At 36.2% G+C, this 18,282-nt stretch overlaps 1 protein-coding gene across 1 annotated transcript in view; it reads left to right on the forward strand.

Annotated features, from left to right (window-relative positions):
* The window catches only part of LOC107004953 (stomatal closure-related actin-binding protein 1), a 19,913-nt gene extending 1,956 nt beyond the window's left edge, over positions 1-17,957 (forward strand). The window contains exons 3-13 of the mRNA XM_015203390.2: positions 168-296; positions 1,560-1,652; positions 3,322-3,462; positions 4,061-4,129; positions 5,344-5,427; positions 13,882-14,059; positions 15,096-15,212; positions 15,373-15,431; positions 16,710-16,844; positions 17,137-17,286; positions 17,592-17,957. Coding sequence (XP_015058876.1) covers positions 168-296; positions 1,560-1,652; positions 3,322-3,462; positions 4,061-4,129; positions 5,344-5,427; positions 13,882-14,059; positions 15,096-15,212; positions 15,373-15,431; positions 16,710-16,844; positions 17,137-17,286; positions 17,592-17,636 — 1,200 coding nt within the window. The 3' untranslated portion in view covers positions 17,637-17,957. The remainder of the gene's footprint in view (positions 1-167; positions 297-1,559; positions 1,653-3,321; positions 3,463-4,060; positions 4,130-5,343; positions 5,428-13,881; positions 14,060-15,095; positions 15,213-15,372; positions 15,432-16,709; positions 16,845-17,136; positions 17,287-17,591) is intronic.
* The last annotated feature ends 325 nt before the right edge of the window (positions 17,958-18,282 follow it).

Below are 18,282 nucleotides of genomic sequence, written 5' to 3' on the forward strand. Positions count from 1 at the left end.
CCACTGCCTTGTAATGTTGAGTATGTCATAGAGAAGGGAATTTGAATTTTCGATACATAGCCTCTACCTTTAAATTGTTTCATCCTTCACTCCATGCAAGACACCATTCTTTCAAGGCATAGAGGATGATTCTATAATGTTTAAAATATCTTATATGTGGGCTCCAGGCAAGAATGAAAGATGCAGCTTCACTGGAGAAGCATGTGCTGTTAAAGAAGCTCAGAGATGCTCTTGAAGCGTTGAGAGGACGTGTGGCGGGGAAAAACAAGGATGATGTGAAGGAAGCTATTGCTATGGTTAGTTTTATGTCCTTTACAGGCTTTCTTTTACTTGTTCAGTATGTCCTTTCTGAGTGATATTGTTTTTGCAATATGAATATTCATGCAAGGATAGAATCTGAAAACCTACTTTCGAATGTTTATGCATGCAGCAAACTTGCTGTGCTTACGTCCTGTAACATTGGGTAAAAGAATATGCTTAATGCTTTGCACGTCGCTGCTGATATAGGTCGTAATATTTACAATTGTCAGAAATAATATTGTGTACCAAATAAAGTATATGTGCGAATGAAGACTGCCATTACTATTTATGACACCAGGGACAGTTTGTACCGTACTTCCATATTTTGACCCCAGCATCGTCAGTTTTCTGCTGACTTTCAGGTTTTTGAGCTGAAATATCAGATTTTCTGCATGATACTTATATTGTTATATATGATTTTGTGATTAAATTGTTCGTGCTGATATGTTCTTGGAATCCAACCAATTTGCATATTTGACTGAGAAGCCTAATAAGAGAGTTGGTCCACCAGACTAGAGGAAGAGAGGAAGAGTGTTCCTAGGCTTTTCAGGAATTGGTACTATTGAAGAAGCCCGTTAATCTTTATACTGGAATGAAATGGGGAAACACAGCAGATTTGACCCACAATAACCTACCGATACATCCAACGCCACTGATCAGTGCCTAGAATGTGAACTTCGATGTCCTCAACCTACAAACTAGGCTGCTATCCTTGGTATTGCATGGACTTGTATTACTCTGGACTCTAGATTTTTGCTGGAGAAGGAAAGAGAAATACGTGTGAGCTAAGGGCTTTGTTTACAAAGAATATGAGCTTGCTTGGATCAAGAGTGTGCACTTCTTGGCTGTACAGGATATATCATTGGATATAACCTTAAATTTTCATGTACAGGATATTCCCACTAAATTATTGGTCCAACTAAAAAACCAAAGCATAATCTTTTACTTTGCAAATCAGAGTGATTAGTCATTTGTAGAAGATCTTTTAGAGGCGTCATGCACCATAATAGAATCTAAAATTTTACGATGTAGTGAATGCACAATAATGGAATCTTGTAGAGGCTTCATGCACTACTTCAATTTTGCATTTGTGGACAATTGTCTATCTAGTGTGGTGCTAGATGCATCTTCCTATGCTGAATGCATCTCTTAAAATAAAATGTGTGAATAATATCCTTGTATATGGCAGTAGCTGCTGTTGAAAATTTCTTATTTCCCTTCATCTTATCAGTATTGTTGTTATGTTGAATCTTTTACAGGTTGAAGCTTTAGCAGTACAGTTAAATCAAAGGGAAGGAGAACTGATTCAGGAAAAGACTGAAGTGAAAAAGCTTGCAACGTTTCTGAAGCAGGTAAAACATAGTATGTAGTAAGAAGTGGTCTTGTGTTCATTCTATTATGGACTCTGAATAGAACTTTGCCGAGTTGATGTACTTCCTTGATTGTAGGATGCTTGTTCTGTTTTTTGGTGCAGAAATTTTTCTGGTAAATGGCATATCAATAAGAGAAGTAGTGTTTTCTTTCGTTAGTGGAGATTCTCGAAGCTATGCTCATACATAATTTCTTCAGTGTCTTGTTCAAAAATATTTCTTCAGCGTTTTTTGTCTCGGCTGGAATTTGAACCCTAATGTCATGACCGCTTTTATGTCATACTACTTCGGCATAAAGTTAAAGCATAAGTGAGCTAACCTTAGTGGGAAGAGTCTACAGTCTTGGAGAGGAGAGGTTTGGAGAAGACTCCAGAATACTCAAGAAGAATTCTTGCAAGACCTTAGAAATCTCTAGACTGGTATTGAATTTAGAAAAGGGGCCTATTTGTAAATATGCAGGGACCTGTGTAGCAACTTTATTTGCACTTTAGCCCCTAGGTGTGTAGTATAAATAGAGGGGCATTCATTTGTTAACTAACCCGAAGCAATACCTAGGGTGCTAATCTAGAAGCAATTTCTAGGAATGACTGGAGACTGTTTTCGTCCTTATGAGTTGTCCCAGTTAGATTACTAAGTTTGAATTTGAACTATTATGTGAAACTCCCTGAGCTTCTTTTAGTAAATTTCTCTGATAAGTGAGTTTGTTAAGAAATTGCTCCTGTTGATGGTCTATTGTTGTAATCACATTGATAAGTTAGTTATAAACACAAAATAAACAAAAATTATAACAACTTAACCTTTTAGTGAAGTGGTTTACATTATTTAACATGGTATCAAATGTCTTGAATAATATCCTTGCTGCCATGGTCAATAAATTTTTCCGTGAAATTAACCCTAGTTAAAGAAAAGGCTGGTATATGATGAGGTACAAATCTAATATAGATAAATAGAAGTGTCTTAACTTTTGATTGGTTAAGTTTTTAGATGAGACGGGTCACACAATTTAACATGTTATTTATGTCAAAAATAACAACAATATATGCAGTTAAATCTTGTATGATTTAAATTGTGTAACTGCTCTATTTTGAGATTTGAGGACAAAGCAATGTACATTTTACAGATTTTCTTCATTAATTTGTAAGTTGACTGTGTGTTGGACTATTTATTTTATGATAAGGCAATACTTATAGCCATTTGATTGGTTTTGGTAACTGTTTTTAACACGCCCTTTTAGACCTGTGAGTTTCCAATTATGTTCCTTAACAGATAATCTACACAGTTATTATGTTTAGCTATTACTTGATCAAGTTGAATCATAAGTGTGAGATATCTTTCTTGTACAGGCAACTTCTATTCTTGTGACATTCAAAACCAACCTAATGGCCTTAGAGTAGTGTTGAGGCTGAAAATAAAATTATTGGATCCGTTCAAGTTGTAGTTTAATTTCTTGAGTTATCCCACAACCTAAACGTGTAGGACTGTAGGTCCGGAGTCTTACCACTTTCTCTTGTCTATCTGATCAATCAGTCAAGGAGACCTTCATCCTAATTTTGTGCTGATACATCCCAAATTTCTCTTTTCGGTGTTCTTTTCAATATTTTTCATTGTTACTCTCACTTTGATTCTGCTCATAGACTCAATTTGGTCACAGGCTTCTGAAGATGCTAAGAAACTTGTTGAGGAAGAAAGAGCTTATGCAAGGGCTGAGATTGAGAATGCAAGAGCAGCTGTCCAGAGAGTGGAAGAGGCTCTTCAAGAGTATGAGAAAATGTCCGGGGCCTCAGGGAAACAGGTTTTTCTAGCATTCTGATTGTCCAATTTGGGTTTAATATGGTTCTTTTTATATTCTGCAAATTGATGTTTTTGGTTCTCTGTCTTGAGTAACTTTAGTACATATTCATGTAATGCTTTGTTCTTATAAACCTGTTGGTTCTTCAAGCGTATATGCACTATTAGTGGAAACTGGTATCATATGACATACTGTTTCTTCATTTTCGGATGTTCTCTCTTTTGCCCTATGTTGCTCGGACTCTTCAAAAATGTTGACGGGCGCGTGTCATATCCTCCAAAAATAGTGTATTTTTGAAGGATTCGACACGGGTGCGGCAACAGTTTTGGAGAATCTGAACAACTTAGCTTTTGCCAGCTGTTCCCGTGCACTCTATTAATTTTGTTGGCGTGGAAATGAAAACTTTAGTTGTATCTTGGACATTTTTGCAGAAATACTTTTATGCAGAACTTTTCATACTAAATTTGTAACTTATTATTTGTACAGTGTTCTATTCCACATTTATGTTGGTTTCTTTAAATCTTTACCATAAGCAGTTCGTTTCAAGCCCACAACATTGTCTCTTTATCATGCTAACCTAATATACTTTCCTGGATTTAAGGACATGGACGAATTGATGAAAGAAGTTCATGAGGCAAGGCGAATCAAAATGCTACATCAGCCTAGTAAGGTATCTACATGACTCTTTCTACTGTGATGTTGCATTAATTCTGTTTAAGTTTTTGTAAATGTTTCTTTATTTTCTCTATTTGGTTAATTATTGATTTTGGTCATATATCTGCTTATGCTACATGTGCTGGTGGACAGATGTATATATGTAAACAGGGATTCTTAGCCTTAGAAAGCAACCTTTTACGGATCCTTAATACTTCTTAAAATCAAGTAATAAATTTTTAGTAAACAAATGGCAAAAACCTTGATCATAACTTTATATAGGACTTTTTGTGCTTTTGGTCCCCATGATGTCACATCATTCATATTTTAGCCTCTGCAGTCTGAAGCTTAGTCTTTATGTTATCCAAATTCTAAAGAAACCAGCCAAAGATAATAAAGAAGACTTCCAAATGATGCTACTCTCAAGATGAAATTTATTTATTTATTTCAGAACACATGAACTATTTACTTGAAGGAAGAAACCACAGCTGGTAACACTTCCCACCAGCCACACTCCCTCCTGGTCCATGGGAACCTCTTTTTTCTCCATCCAGCTAACACCTCTCCTTACCATCTTTCAATTCTTTCTATTTCATTTATACAAGAAAAAGTTATAGGATTACCATCACATTTAAATGAATTAAGATGATTTTGCTAATAATTTACTAAAACAACTACATTGGGAGAATTGAAGATAGTATGCTACTTCCAGAAACTGTTAGGGCTACAAACCAAGTTTGCCAATTCCTGAGGAAGCTAAATCACAAAAGACTCATCTAAGTTGTATGCTTTTGGTAATTCTGAACTGGAAACTTCTTTAGAGTGCTTAGGTGCGAGTTAGTGGCTGCTCTGATTGACAAAAACATAAATGAGGTTTTCTTGTGAACAATTTCAAGAAGCTCCTGTGTATATGAGTTTGGTGTACTAAGATAAGGTAAGTATTAACTATGTGAATAAGGACAGTTATTAAATGAGGAAAATTACCAAAATAACAAGATTCATAATTATGAGAGAGTTGTAAAGAATATACTATATGATTAACCTAAACATGTAGTTTAGAATAATATAACATGTAACATAATAAATTTGACTTTCGACATATATAATACATATTAGAAAGAATATCTTATACGATTAAACTTAATATGTAGTATGATCTAGAACATTCTGATATGTAACTTAATAAATTCTCGGCTTTCGACATAACTAATACGTAAAGCCCATTGCCAGGTCATGGACATGGAGCATGAGCTTCAAGCATTGCGAGTGCAGCTAGCAGAGAAGTGCAAGTATTCAATACAGCTTCAGAAAGAGGTATCTGCAATGCCTAGTTCTAAAGTATGTGCATGTGTATGTTGATACTATCTGGTGATGCTTTTGAGGATGGTGAATACTATATTTCGTTGGTGGCACTTGTATTTATCACATAAATTAATAATGTAACTGTTGGTTCTAGAAACTATCCTCAGATCCACATTAGTCCCAGCTTTTAAGTAGCTTGACAATTGTATATTTTGAACATCTGTTTAAAAATAAAGGGGAAGGAAGGGATGCTTTGGGAACTTTGAGTCATTAATTGATTGCTGCAAATCAGGGAAGATAATCTCTTCTTTGAGCTTAGAACCTGGGGAAATTGAAGAAGTAGTACCGGTCGGAGAGGGCTTGGAAGAGGAGGAGAAAGGAGTGAAGAAAGACATAGTGAGATCTGCTGAAAAGTTAGGCAATAAACAACAAAAAGCTCTTGAAACATATAGTCGAAAATATAATTATCTCTATTTTGGGGTTGTCCAAATCACTGCTAAACCTCTCTCTAGGGAGGGTCTAGATATCTCTCTTCTTTGTCTAAGCCTCTAAGGGACTCACGGTTCTTAGATTTCAATGATTTTCTTTTAGGAATGGTAGAAACTAGTCTCAGCAGTGATACAATTTACTTTGATTGTTTTCCCGATTTTACTGTTTCTCGTAAGAATATAAATATTCTGGATTCCTTAACACTAAATGTCAAGACATCCAATTACAAGACCAAAACCAGATTCCTCCCTGGAGCAATCATTTATAGAATCCAATATAAGGCTATGAGTTCAGCCTTCAACACCGGAGCTATGAGAAGTAGCTATAAAGGAGAAACTGTCCTCTTTAAGACTGATCTACAACGATCTCATCTATCGGTACCCAAGCAAATTTCTTGGAATCAAGTTTTGCTACCTCAAAACTGGTTGTTGCAAGACGCAACTCCAGTAGAAACTTGAAAATACTACAGTTTCTCAGATCCAATAATTTTCAAGCGGTACTGTCTCTATCTCTTTTCACCTTAGCCAACGAGTCTCCGCATCATCGTCATCTATTCCTCCAGAAGTAGAAACCGAGGAACTCAGTCTCCTCATTTTTTACTAGAGTTGAGGCAGTTAACTTTTGTTTAAGGATCCCCCGCAAGCCAAATACTCGGTTGAAACACCTTTTTCGACAGAAGTCTGCGATGACCAACCTCAGTCACCCCACTTACTCGTCCCTAGGTGGAGAGCTGGATGTTTTGACGGTAAACTTTCAAATTGACAAAGAAAATCTTAAAAAAGAATTTTATTTACAAGAAAATGTTTTAAAAAGAAAATGGGTTTTTAACAACTTTCAAACAAAAGAAAGACAAGACCGTCAAGAATACTGTTATGACTTTCTACACACTATTCAAAAACAAATTAATTTCTTCAAAATGGTTTGAGGCTTACGCTGATTATGAGAAAATAGATATTCTTTTCTCAAAATCAGCTAATGTTTCAAAATAATAGAAAACCCTTGGGGATATGTAACATCTGAACTTCCCCATCACAAGGTTTTACGAGGTCTTTTGGAGATAGCTCCATCATTGCAACTCCTTTTAAAAGAAAAACTGACAGTGAAACCATCAATGGAAGTGACATTAAAAATATTTTGAACAAAATAACTACACAAATAAATATTTACATGCTCCAGGGAACTTTTGATGTCAAAACAACACTCCACACCAACTGCTTCCTCAAAATCAGGAGAAACCTCTACCTCTTACATTCCTTTGTTCAATCTTATGAAATTCCTAGGACATTTGCCACAGAATTCTAAATTCATAAAGCTAGGGATTTTCCCCAACTTTTCGACCTTCACCGTCGAATTCTGGAAATTTAGAAATCTATAAATCCTGTAGCACCAGACATCCCTGATAAAGATGTGTCCTCTGGATGTCCCAGGAAGATTTTCCAGATCAACAGCTGGACAACTCGTCGGAGGAACGCATCCCTCTTGAAGTGGCTCCCATCAGATCTGAATTCTCTAACTGGCAAAAGCCGAAAAACTCCACTATTCTAGAGCTAGCCATACAGACATTGCTTTAGAAGAAAACCTAATGTTATGCCGAACAACTACGACGCCAACATCTTTGAACGGACAGAGATGCATGTTCTGAGCACAACATTCTCTCCAAATTACAGTAGATGACAAATGGCTGCCACTACATATAGGACCTCTCATAATTGTTCAGACCAACTCACTACCAATGTCCTGTAGCAGGATTCACTGGCCAACTTATAAAGGTGGTGGGATACACATCTTACCGAAGAAGATAAACAAAATATCTTCCAAAGTGTCCGTCTTGACCCTCTAGGAAACCCAATTCTTAAGGATGGCCATTCCATTCCAGATTTGGCAAATACTTTTGATCTATACCATAATCAAAAGCTTCATAGGAGGTCCAAGTATTTTTAGAGAAAGGTCCTCTGGAATACTTAACAATCTTAAGTGTAGAACTCTTTCTCACTTTAGAGAATATAAAGATTCTTTCCTCACCCGAATCTATGAGAAACCAGATTAATCTCCCATACTGGAAAGAAAAATGTCTAGATGGTTTGCCTAAGTCTCTTAGGGTCCTTGTCAAAGAAGAACTCCATAACCTACACCCTGATGATGTTATTCCCTATGAACAAATTACTTATGGCCAACTGACCAGCTTGATACAACAAGTTGCTCTTAAGATTTGTCGTCAAGCTAAAATTTTAAGAGAAATAGCAAAAGATCGGGCCCAAACCCGCTGAGATTTGGGAAGTTTCTGCTAACAGTTTGGTCTTCCACCATGTAGAAAGAAATATCTTTGAGAATCAACCCCAAGAAAAGAAGAATATGCTTCCAAGAAATTTATAAAAGCAAAAAACCCCTCTCCAAGGATTCAACAATCAACCAAAAGAACTACCTCTCCGCCACCCAATAATGGTAACTGCTATAGGTGCAATAAGCCTGGCCATATTGCCAAATATTGCAAACTCTCCAAAAAGGTTAAGAATGTTAACCTTGACGAGTCTGCCCTTAACCAAATCCAGAACCTCTTACCGGAAGACAGGGAAAACTCCGATTATGCACTTAACCTTGACGAGTCTGTCCTTAACCAAATCCAGAACCACTTACTGGAAGATAGGGAAAACTCCGATTATGCAGAAGATGAATTCGAAAGTAGTTTCAACCATACTGAAAATGACGACTTGGATTCCTCTCAGTCTGAACAAGACCATACTAGAAAAGCTGAGGTAAATGTTCTCACTAAAGAGCATGATCTTCTCCTTGAACTCATTAGTAATTTACATGATTCAGACCAGAAAAAACACCATATAGAGCAATTCAAAAGGACTTGAGATAAACATTCAACCTCTTCTTCCCATATATTTTCTCACCCTCAAGTGACAAACAGCTACAATATTATTGATATTCTAAGCTGATTTCCCTCCAAAAGATCAAAAGACATAACCAACCTAGACCTTCAATCTGAAATAGCTTTCCTCAAGGAAGAAATTAGAGAAATCAAGGCTAGGCAAGAATAGACCGCTTGGTCCTCTAACATAACTCGTCTTCACCTAATGTTCCCAAAAGTGATCAAATAGACAACAGAGAAGAACAAGGTGATTTCCTTAACTTTCTCTTGAGAATCTTAATTCGTACTTGGCATATGAGAGTAACCCGTGTAGTTAACAAATCTTTCATCCTAGATATCGTTGCTCTGTCATATCTCAATTGCATCCAAGAAGGACTCATCCCTACCAAGTTCTTTGAAAAAACAAAAGAAGCCCTTAGAGCTGCCAACGATGATGAACTAGGAATTAGTTACAAACTCTTTGGTGTTGAGATTAGGACCACCATAGGAGACTATTATCTCAAATTCTACTTCATTTATGTTGGTAAAAGATATTACAAATCCGATGATCTTGGTACTCCTTTTATAGAGGAACTTATACCTTTCAGGGTAACTAACCAAGGAATTGAAAATGAAAGTATCAATATTTTCCTTTCTTTTGATAAGCCCCCTATCAAGAAAGTCCTTTCCACCTTAAAACACGAGGCCCAAATCAACTTTCGCAAAGAAGAAGTCACTTTCCAAAGATTGCATCAACTACAAGAAGCTTCTCTTTCGTCCAAAATCAAAACCTTAGAAATCAAGCTACAAAAGGAACTTTGTGCGGATCTACCCATAACCTTTTGGAATGTAAAAAAAATCTGGTTAGGTTTCCTTATGAGCGAAGCTTTTGATGAGAAAACTATTTCTACAAAAGCTCGCCCTATCCAAATGAAAGCCAAAAGGAAATCAACGACCTCCTAGAGAAACAAATCATTTCTCCAAGTAAATCTCCGTGGATTTGTGCTGCCTTCTATGTTAACAAAAGCTCTGAGATTGAACAAGGAGAACCACGACTCTTCATCAACTATAAACCTTTAAACTCTGCTCTTCATTGGATTATATACCCTATTCCAAACAAAAAAAACCTTCTCCATCGAATATAAGCTGCCACTATTTTCTCAAAATTCGACCTCAAATTTGTCTTTTAGCAAATTCAAATTGACCCAAGAGACCATTATAAAACAACTTTTACCGTACCTTTTGGCCAATATGAGTCGAATGTTATGCCATTTGGACCGAAAAATGCTCTATCCGAGTTCCAAAAAATAATGAATGATATTTTCAAACCTTTCTCAAAATTTATTATAATCTACATTGATGATGTTCTAGTATTCTCTACTAGCATCGACCAACACTTCAAGCATCTGAAAGTTTTCTTCAGTATCATCAAAGATAATGGCTTTGTTTTGTCCAAAATTAAGTATAGTCTTTTCCAAATTAATATAAGGTTCATTGGCGCAATATCCAATAAGACACTATTATCCCTATCCAAAGATCCATACAATTTGCTGATATATTTCTTGCAAAACCCAGCTTCAACGATTTTTGGGGTGTGTCAATTATATAGCATACTTTATCCCAAGTCTCAGCAATTTATTGAAACCTCTCCATGACGGGCTAAAGAAACCTCATCCTCCATGGACCAACATCCACACCAATATTGTTAAGGAGACAAAACTGAAAGCCTAGGATCTTCCATGCTTGTCACTTGTTGACCCTTCTGCTTTCAAAATAGTCGAGACGGATGCTTCTGACATAAGTTATGGTGGGATCTTAAATCAAAGAAAAAATGAGAAGGAGCATATCATTGCATTTGCATCCAAGCATTTGAATAAGGCCCAAAAAATTATCCCACGATTGAAAAGGAAATTTTGGCTATTGTTTTACTACGCATTGATTGTAAAGCTGCAAAGTCCGTTTTGCAAAAAGATTTGCAAAACTTTGCTTCTAAACATATATTTGCTAGATGGCAACTATTTTATCTATTTTTTATTTTGATATAGTATATGAAAGGGAGCTTAAATTCTATCCCAGATTTTCTTACTTGAGAATTCTGGCAGGGTAGGTGATTATGGGTAGGAAAAAGAAAATGGAAGTATCGGAACTAAGCACATGTGATGAAATTGAAGCAACGGCTGAACAACAACCTTCCAAACCCCCTTTACTTTTGGTTCCTTAACAACAAACAATTTCAGTCGTTAAGGAGGAACCCTCAACTATTACAACTGGGTCAAACCAGCTAAGGTACCAAACTTTGACAGGTTACGCCATGAAAGGAATTCCACCATATTTCCTCTTCGAAAAATGCAAATCCTATTCTAATAGAGTGAAAAAATGGGGCTGATCTAGTTGTTGAAGAAGAAGAACAAAACAACTGACCCAAACAATGTCTACCTCGTGCACAAAGGAAGACTTGAAAAATTGGCGCCAACTCATGGGTTTTAAAGAACCCACAGTTATGGCGCCAAGTCATGGGTTTCAAAGAACCCATAGTTATGGTCAGTTCAAACTAGAGGGATTTGGTAATCAATACCTCTTTTTTAAGCAAATGCACCAACAGATGACACAAAGCTATGCTTCATCATCTTCATACTCGGTGGCTGTAGTAAGACCACTAAAACACTAATGGAGGTGGAGAACCCCTACAATATTTTATTTAATTTCTCACAAAACACAAGCACAAGCACGATATGCCCAATACCAAACAAATCAATTTCCTTGCCCATACCCAAACCTATTTCTTCGATGTGGAGGAACCTTTTTTGATGACCCAACCTACATAAAAAGAAGAGTGTGTCTACTCCTAATGCAAATTTCGTCCAAAAATGAACTCATAGAATTTTTGTGTGTACATTGGAGTTTTTATGGATGAAATTTGCATTAAGAGTAAGTATTTTCTTGGCTACCTCCTGGGGATTTGAATCCTAAAATTTTGGTTTGATCTGTATTAGATGGTAGACACAATTATTTTTGAAGTAGGTTGGGTTATCAGAGGAGGAGTCGCTAGAAGTAATAGGTTTGGGTGTTGGCGAGTAAATTGATTTGTTTGGTATAGGGCATATCGTTCTTGTGCTTGTGTTTTTTGAGAAATTAAATAAAATATTGATGGGGTTCTCCTCCTCCACCAGTGCTTTAGTGGTGCTTACGACAACCACAAAGTGAAGAAGATGTCGAAGCGTGGCTTTGTGCCGCTGCTTGGGTGCACATTTGCTTAAAAAGAGGTATTGATTAATCAAATCCCTCATGTTGGAACTGGTCATATCTGTGGGTTCTTTAAAACCCATGAGTTGACACCAGTTTTTGAAGTCTTCTCTGTTCACAAGGTAGACATTGTTTGGGCTAGCTGTTCTTGTTCTTCTTCTTCAACTAGATAGTCATTTTTTTCGGACTAGAAATTGGAATGAGATTTGCATTTTCCAAGAGGAAAGATGGTGAAATACCTTTCATGGCGTAAGATACCTGGTTTGACCCAGTTGTAGTACTTGAGGGTTGCTTCTTGGCAACTGAATTTGTTTGTTGTTGAGGAACCAAAAGTAAAGAGGTTTTGGAAGGCTGATGTTTAGCCGTTGCTTCAATTTTATCATGTGTGCTTAGTACCATTTTCTTTTTCCTACCCATAATCACCTACCCTACAAGAATTCTCGAGTAAGAAGTCTGGGATAGAGTTTGAGCTCCTTTTGATATACTCTATATCAAAATAAAAAATAGATAAAATAGCTTGTCATCTAACAAATATATGTTGTTTAGAAGCAAGGTTTTGAACATCTTTTTGCAAAATAGACTTTGCAGCTTTACAATCAATGCGTAGTAAACATTTTTGATTTAGTAAATCAGATTGAAATTTTGAGATGCACAAAACAATTGCCAAAATTTGATTGCTGCAATTTAGAGAAGCTAATCTCTTCTCTGAGCGTAGAACCAGGGAAATTGAAGAAGAAGTAGTACCCGTCAGAGAGGGCTTGGAAGAGGAGGAGAAAGGAGTGAATAAAGACCTAGTGAGATCTGCAGAAAAGTTAGGCAATAAACGACAATAATGACTTAATGCTCCCTGTCCTTGGATCAAGAGACCATTGGGTTCCATAAAGAAAACACATTCAAGTCTTTAACTTAATAATATACAAGAGAGTCAGATCTGATAGTTAAGTGAATGTGGTCTTGTACCAATTTTATACAATAACTCTAAGCCTATTTTATATCAATAAGTTATTTAATTTAGATGATCCAAAGGTTACCAAGAACCACCTGCAAGTCTACTAAGTATTTTGGTAATCTATCTAATATGCTTAGGTGTCTACTATAGATCTAAAAAGATCACAATATCATCCGTATTAAGATCTTCTTATTATAAAATAAATAAACTTTAGAAGTCTGTATAAGTTTGTTCAAGATTAGTACTGTATACCAAAAAGTTAAAAACATGAATATTATTCCCTCACCAAAATTTAGAAGCATACCAAAATTAAGGGGAAGGAAGGGAAATATATGTGTGTGTGTGTGTCTGGACTCAGATAGTTCCTATTTGAGTATAAACAAGCAACAATTTGCAGTCAGATAGTTAAATTGACGTGAGGTGATGACATGCATCTGGAGGCAGGACAATAGATCAAAATATTGGGGGATTATCATCATGTTTAGTCTCTGCTCTTTGTTTTATATATTTTTTATTGATATATTCTTTTGACTATCTAATTTGTCATATATGGTATCAAATTAAGTAATAGACTTATCCAGTAACACATGGTTAAAGATATTAAGCCGTGTAATCTTGGGAATCAAATGCATATGGTTTTGACTGAAATGAGAATAACTTTAAGAAACACTGGAAATCAAAGACATTGATGAGAATAGCGTCGATGAAAGAAATCAAAATAATGTTACTTGAGTCACTTGTTCTTATTATGTGGCTGTTCTAACAAAGGAATCTCTTTCATTCTCAAAAAAAATAAAAAAGGAATCTCTTTTTCTTATTGTTCCTTGTAAAATTCTCTAAGACAATTTTGGTAAGAATCCAAAAGTTATGTTATTAAGGCAAAGCTGTTATCTCAGACTAAATAGTTTTGATATACCATTATGTTTGTCAGCTGGCAAGGAAAATGGGTGAGGAAACTGTATCACAGTTATATGAATTAGATGGCACGGAAGCCCTGGGTTCATGTTTGCATATCCAGCCATGTTCTCTTGCTGCTACAGAACTATCAGAATGTACAATTCAGTGGTATCGCTTAGCGTGTGAAGGTGGAAAGCAAGAACCTATTTCAGGTATCTGAGCTTTAGTTCTTTACATCACACTGTTTGTTATGCGGCTTAATTGATGTTATTTAGCACGTCTTGTGTTGGTCCAGTTACTTGGTGCCTGGTGGTGGCTGACATATTGTCATACTTCTTGGCTGCAAAATGGTCATACTTAAGATACTGAAACATCTAGCAGGAGTATTGGGTCGAATAGTTTTTGGATGGGGTTCTATTAACATAGGAGAAGCTGCTTAGTGGACAGCCTAATTATATTGAAGTGTTTTCATAAAAGACACTAATTTATTCGAAATTACTTAATGTCTTCTTTCCTAAGTAATGGTTACCCTTTTCAAACAAAAAAGTCTTGTTTCGTAAGTTCAATTCACTAACTAATGACCTCCCAGGGGTTGGTAGGTGGTAGGTGAATTTGATATGAGGATAAATTTTGTTGTCTGTTTGGTTTGTTTGGGAGTCCTTGGATCTGGATTGGGAGGACCATTAATATCCCATGTTGATGGGATAGTTCATTCCCATGGAGGTGGTTCACCCCTTCTCCGATGTTTTCTGTTGCTGCCTAATGCACCTGCACCTAATCTTTTGAAATGTTTCACTTCTCTTATTGTTGTATACATTTATTTATTTCTAAATTCTACTGCTAAATTGTCGTTGATTGTCTTGTTAAGTATATTTTAAAGCGGCTCATATATACTTATTACTATATTTTAAAATCAGATACTTCTTGATGAACTACAACAGATATTTGAGGCGTTAAGATAAAGGGAATTTCATGACGAGTTTCTTTTTGGATGACCCCATACAAAGCATTTCAAATTGCCTTCTTCATACTAGACAGCCTTTACATGTTGAATCGTCCTACTTCTTTATTATGGTTTTTTATTTATGAGCATTTTACGTTCATATTTTTGCTTGGTTCTATCTGGCATAAATGTTATCTGTTATCTTCCTCTTTTTTTCAAGTGACACATGCTTTTGCATTGCAATTTGATGTGTCGTATTAACTTTTCCCCCCTTCCCGGCATGTGTTCAACTATCCTTATTTCAGGAGCCACAAAACCTGTTTATGCTCCAGAACCATTTGATGTTGGACGAATTTTGCAAGCTGAGATCACGTATGGAGACCAGACAACATCAGTGACGACTGCTGGTCCTATTGATCCGGGTTTGTTTTGATTCCTTAAATGTAGTGCTTTCCATGTGCTTTTTAGTTCTAGTGTTAACCAACATTAACTTCTGTGGGTCTGATTAGTTATTGACTTGACTGCAAACTAAGTCTGCATTTCCATACCTTCATAATGACTGGCAAAGTTTTCCTTCAACAGCTGCAGGCTTGGGGAACTATGTTGAAGCTTTGGTGCGTAGGCATGACATTGAATTCAATGTACGTTCAATTAAAAGTTTGCTCCTTTATTAGGAATTCCTCAATTAAGTTCTCTTTTCGTTAATCTACTACTTCTTTTAAGTCTCTTTTGATTGTTCTATATTAGCTGTATTGTCTTCACAAATATGTCTCTGCGTCTAACTGTCAGTTCACCAATTTAAATCATCTTACTGCCTTGTAGTTGTGTACTCCTCACTGACACATCATGTTATGCATAAGCTAATGTAATTAAAGAAATGAAAGCGCTCATCTTTAATATCTGAAGTTTGCCATTTTGGAAGAGATCAAATATTAGATGAGGCGGTTACACATTCAAGTAAGGTTGTCCACTGGTTGTATAGAGACTCCTTTAGGGGGTTTGTAAAGGGCTTTTCCAGCATTTTCCTTCTGTCGTTCTCCTTGTGTTTTGTCCAGTTGAAGTGTGTAACCATCTCATCTAAAAGTTTAAGCTATTAGAGAGAGCATACTTTTATTAGTTAATTATTTCTCAACATGCCCCCTCACGTGCGGGCTTGATTCTTTTCATGCGCCAAGCATGGGATTTTTTTTTAAATTTATTTGGGTGGCGGTGAGATTCGATCCCAAGATCTTTGTCTGCTTTGTTACCACGTTGAAATCACTACAACAAAAATAACTTTTAGCGGCATTAAATATTGACATTAATAAAGAGTGCTAAAGTCTTTACCGGCATTAGTTAAGTGTCATTAGAACCAATGTCGTTAAAGGCTTTAGGGACATATACAAAGAATGTCAATTGCCGCTAAAAATACATATCTAGCGGCAATTAAGGATTAATTGCCGCTAATGATTATTTTTGTTGTAGTGAGTGTGTGACTACTCGTTTGGAAGCGTAAGCTATTAGAGAGAACACACTTTTATTAGTTAATTATATTCTCAACACGTCCATTCAACATTGCTCCAAAGAATTTAAAAATGATGTCAAAGCAGACAAAGATCCTATGCTCCAACTGGACCCCCGCCTGTTTATAAACAAGTATTAACATGTTTTTTTACGCAAGGAAAAGAATCAGACTCATACGTGAAGCGGTGTATTTAGACATAACTAAATAAATAGAAGTGTCCATCCTCTAAGAATTTAAATTATTGGGTAAGGAACATATTCAGCAAAACTATTCAGTTTCGAGAAGAAAATAAAACTGAGAATGTTAATAAGAGTAAGATGGATTCCATCTTGGTCTGTTGATATTGCGTCATAGCTGCATTCGTCTTTCTCCAACTCCTTACTTGTATGTATATGTTTATTGGTGGTATTTGTAGGTAGTTGTTGTCCAGATGAATGGAACAGATCATACATCAGAGACTATCCATGTACTTCACATCGGAAGGATGAGAATGAAACTATGTAAAGGGAAGACCAGCATAGCAAAAGAATACTATTCCACTTCAATGCAGGTATTGAAAATGCCTAGTCCCTTGCCATTTCTTTCATTTAGGTGTTGTGAGAGTTTATATAGAATAATAGAAAGAGAACAATTACGTTCATGTTATATATAATTAGCAAGGGATTGGACCGCCCTGCGTACAAATTTTTAGCACAAATAATAGGGCCGAAGGACTACAATTTTTTGTTTTGGTTTTTTTTGGCTTATTATGATGTTCAAATGTCTGGACTCGGATAGGGGATTTATGCTCTACAATTTGAACAGCTGCCAACACTCTTTCCCTAACTTATCTATTACCACAGTTATGTGGCGTCCGAGGTGGTGGAAATGCTGCAGCTCAGGCAGCATTTTGGCAAGTAAAGACTGGACTCTCCTTTGTATTGGCGTTTGAAACGGAGAGAGAAAGAAATGCAGCCATTATGCTGGCCAGAAGATTTGCTTACGACTGCAATGTAAGTCTAGACTCATTTTTTACTTTTGGCATCATTACATATCGTAGAACTTCTTAAAGTAGTTTCTAGTTTGTTAGTCTCCAGTACATCTACTGTAAGTCTAGATTTATCATTAAACAAGTATGTTTAATGATACGTTCTTCTCAAAAATGCCTCTCTACCTCCATGATCTAGTCGTAAGGTCTGGGTATACTCTACCCTCCCCAAACCCCACATAGTGGGATTTCACTAGATATATTGTTGTAACAATATTGTTCTTGTTATCCAGTATGATCTCAGAAAACTTATGCAACTTTAATTTGCAGATTATGCTATCTGGACCGGATGATAGAGCCACTCCTGGATCTTAAGAAAGCTACTATAATGAAAAGGTGTAATTATACTGACTCTGATGTATCTATAGGTGTTTTGTAGTAGTGAATATGCAATAGGGTTGATTGTTGAGTGGCATTTTTTCACCACCTTCTTGTCTTCTCTTTATTTCTATCTTGATAGCAAAGGCATTGTTTTTTGTGTCCCTAGCTCTATTTGATTGTAATGATTCTTTGCTCCTTGTTTCTTTGTTTTGTCAAGTGATTGTAATTGAGCTCAACATACATTTGATTTTTGAATGGCTTGTAGTGATTGACTTGTGTTCTTCAAACAACAATCCTTTTTATGTTTGGATGAAATGATTATATGACTAAATCATGCTGAAGTTCCAAACTGGACTTTGGTCACATCTAATTTTATCTTACTATAGTCATTTGACTGGCTATCGAAGAAAAAGCTTGTATCGGCTTCACCTATTATATAGCTGTTCCTATCTCTCTGCAAACTTAACGTGGTTGTTTCCCAATCACTTTCTATCAACAGATTAAAGCCATCTCTCTGCAACTTAACGTGGTTAATTGTTTCTATGAGTAACATAGCTTTGTACTCGGATTCTGCACTGGATTGAGATACAATACTATATGAAACTAGGTTCCCTCCAACAAAGACACAATAGCCGAAAGC

This window comes from Solanum pennellii, chromosome 11, assembly GCF_001406875.1.
Source record: "Solanum pennellii chromosome 11, SPENNV200".
Taxonomy (NCBI): Eukaryota; Viridiplantae; Streptophyta; class Magnoliopsida; order Solanales; family Solanaceae; genus Solanum; species Solanum pennellii.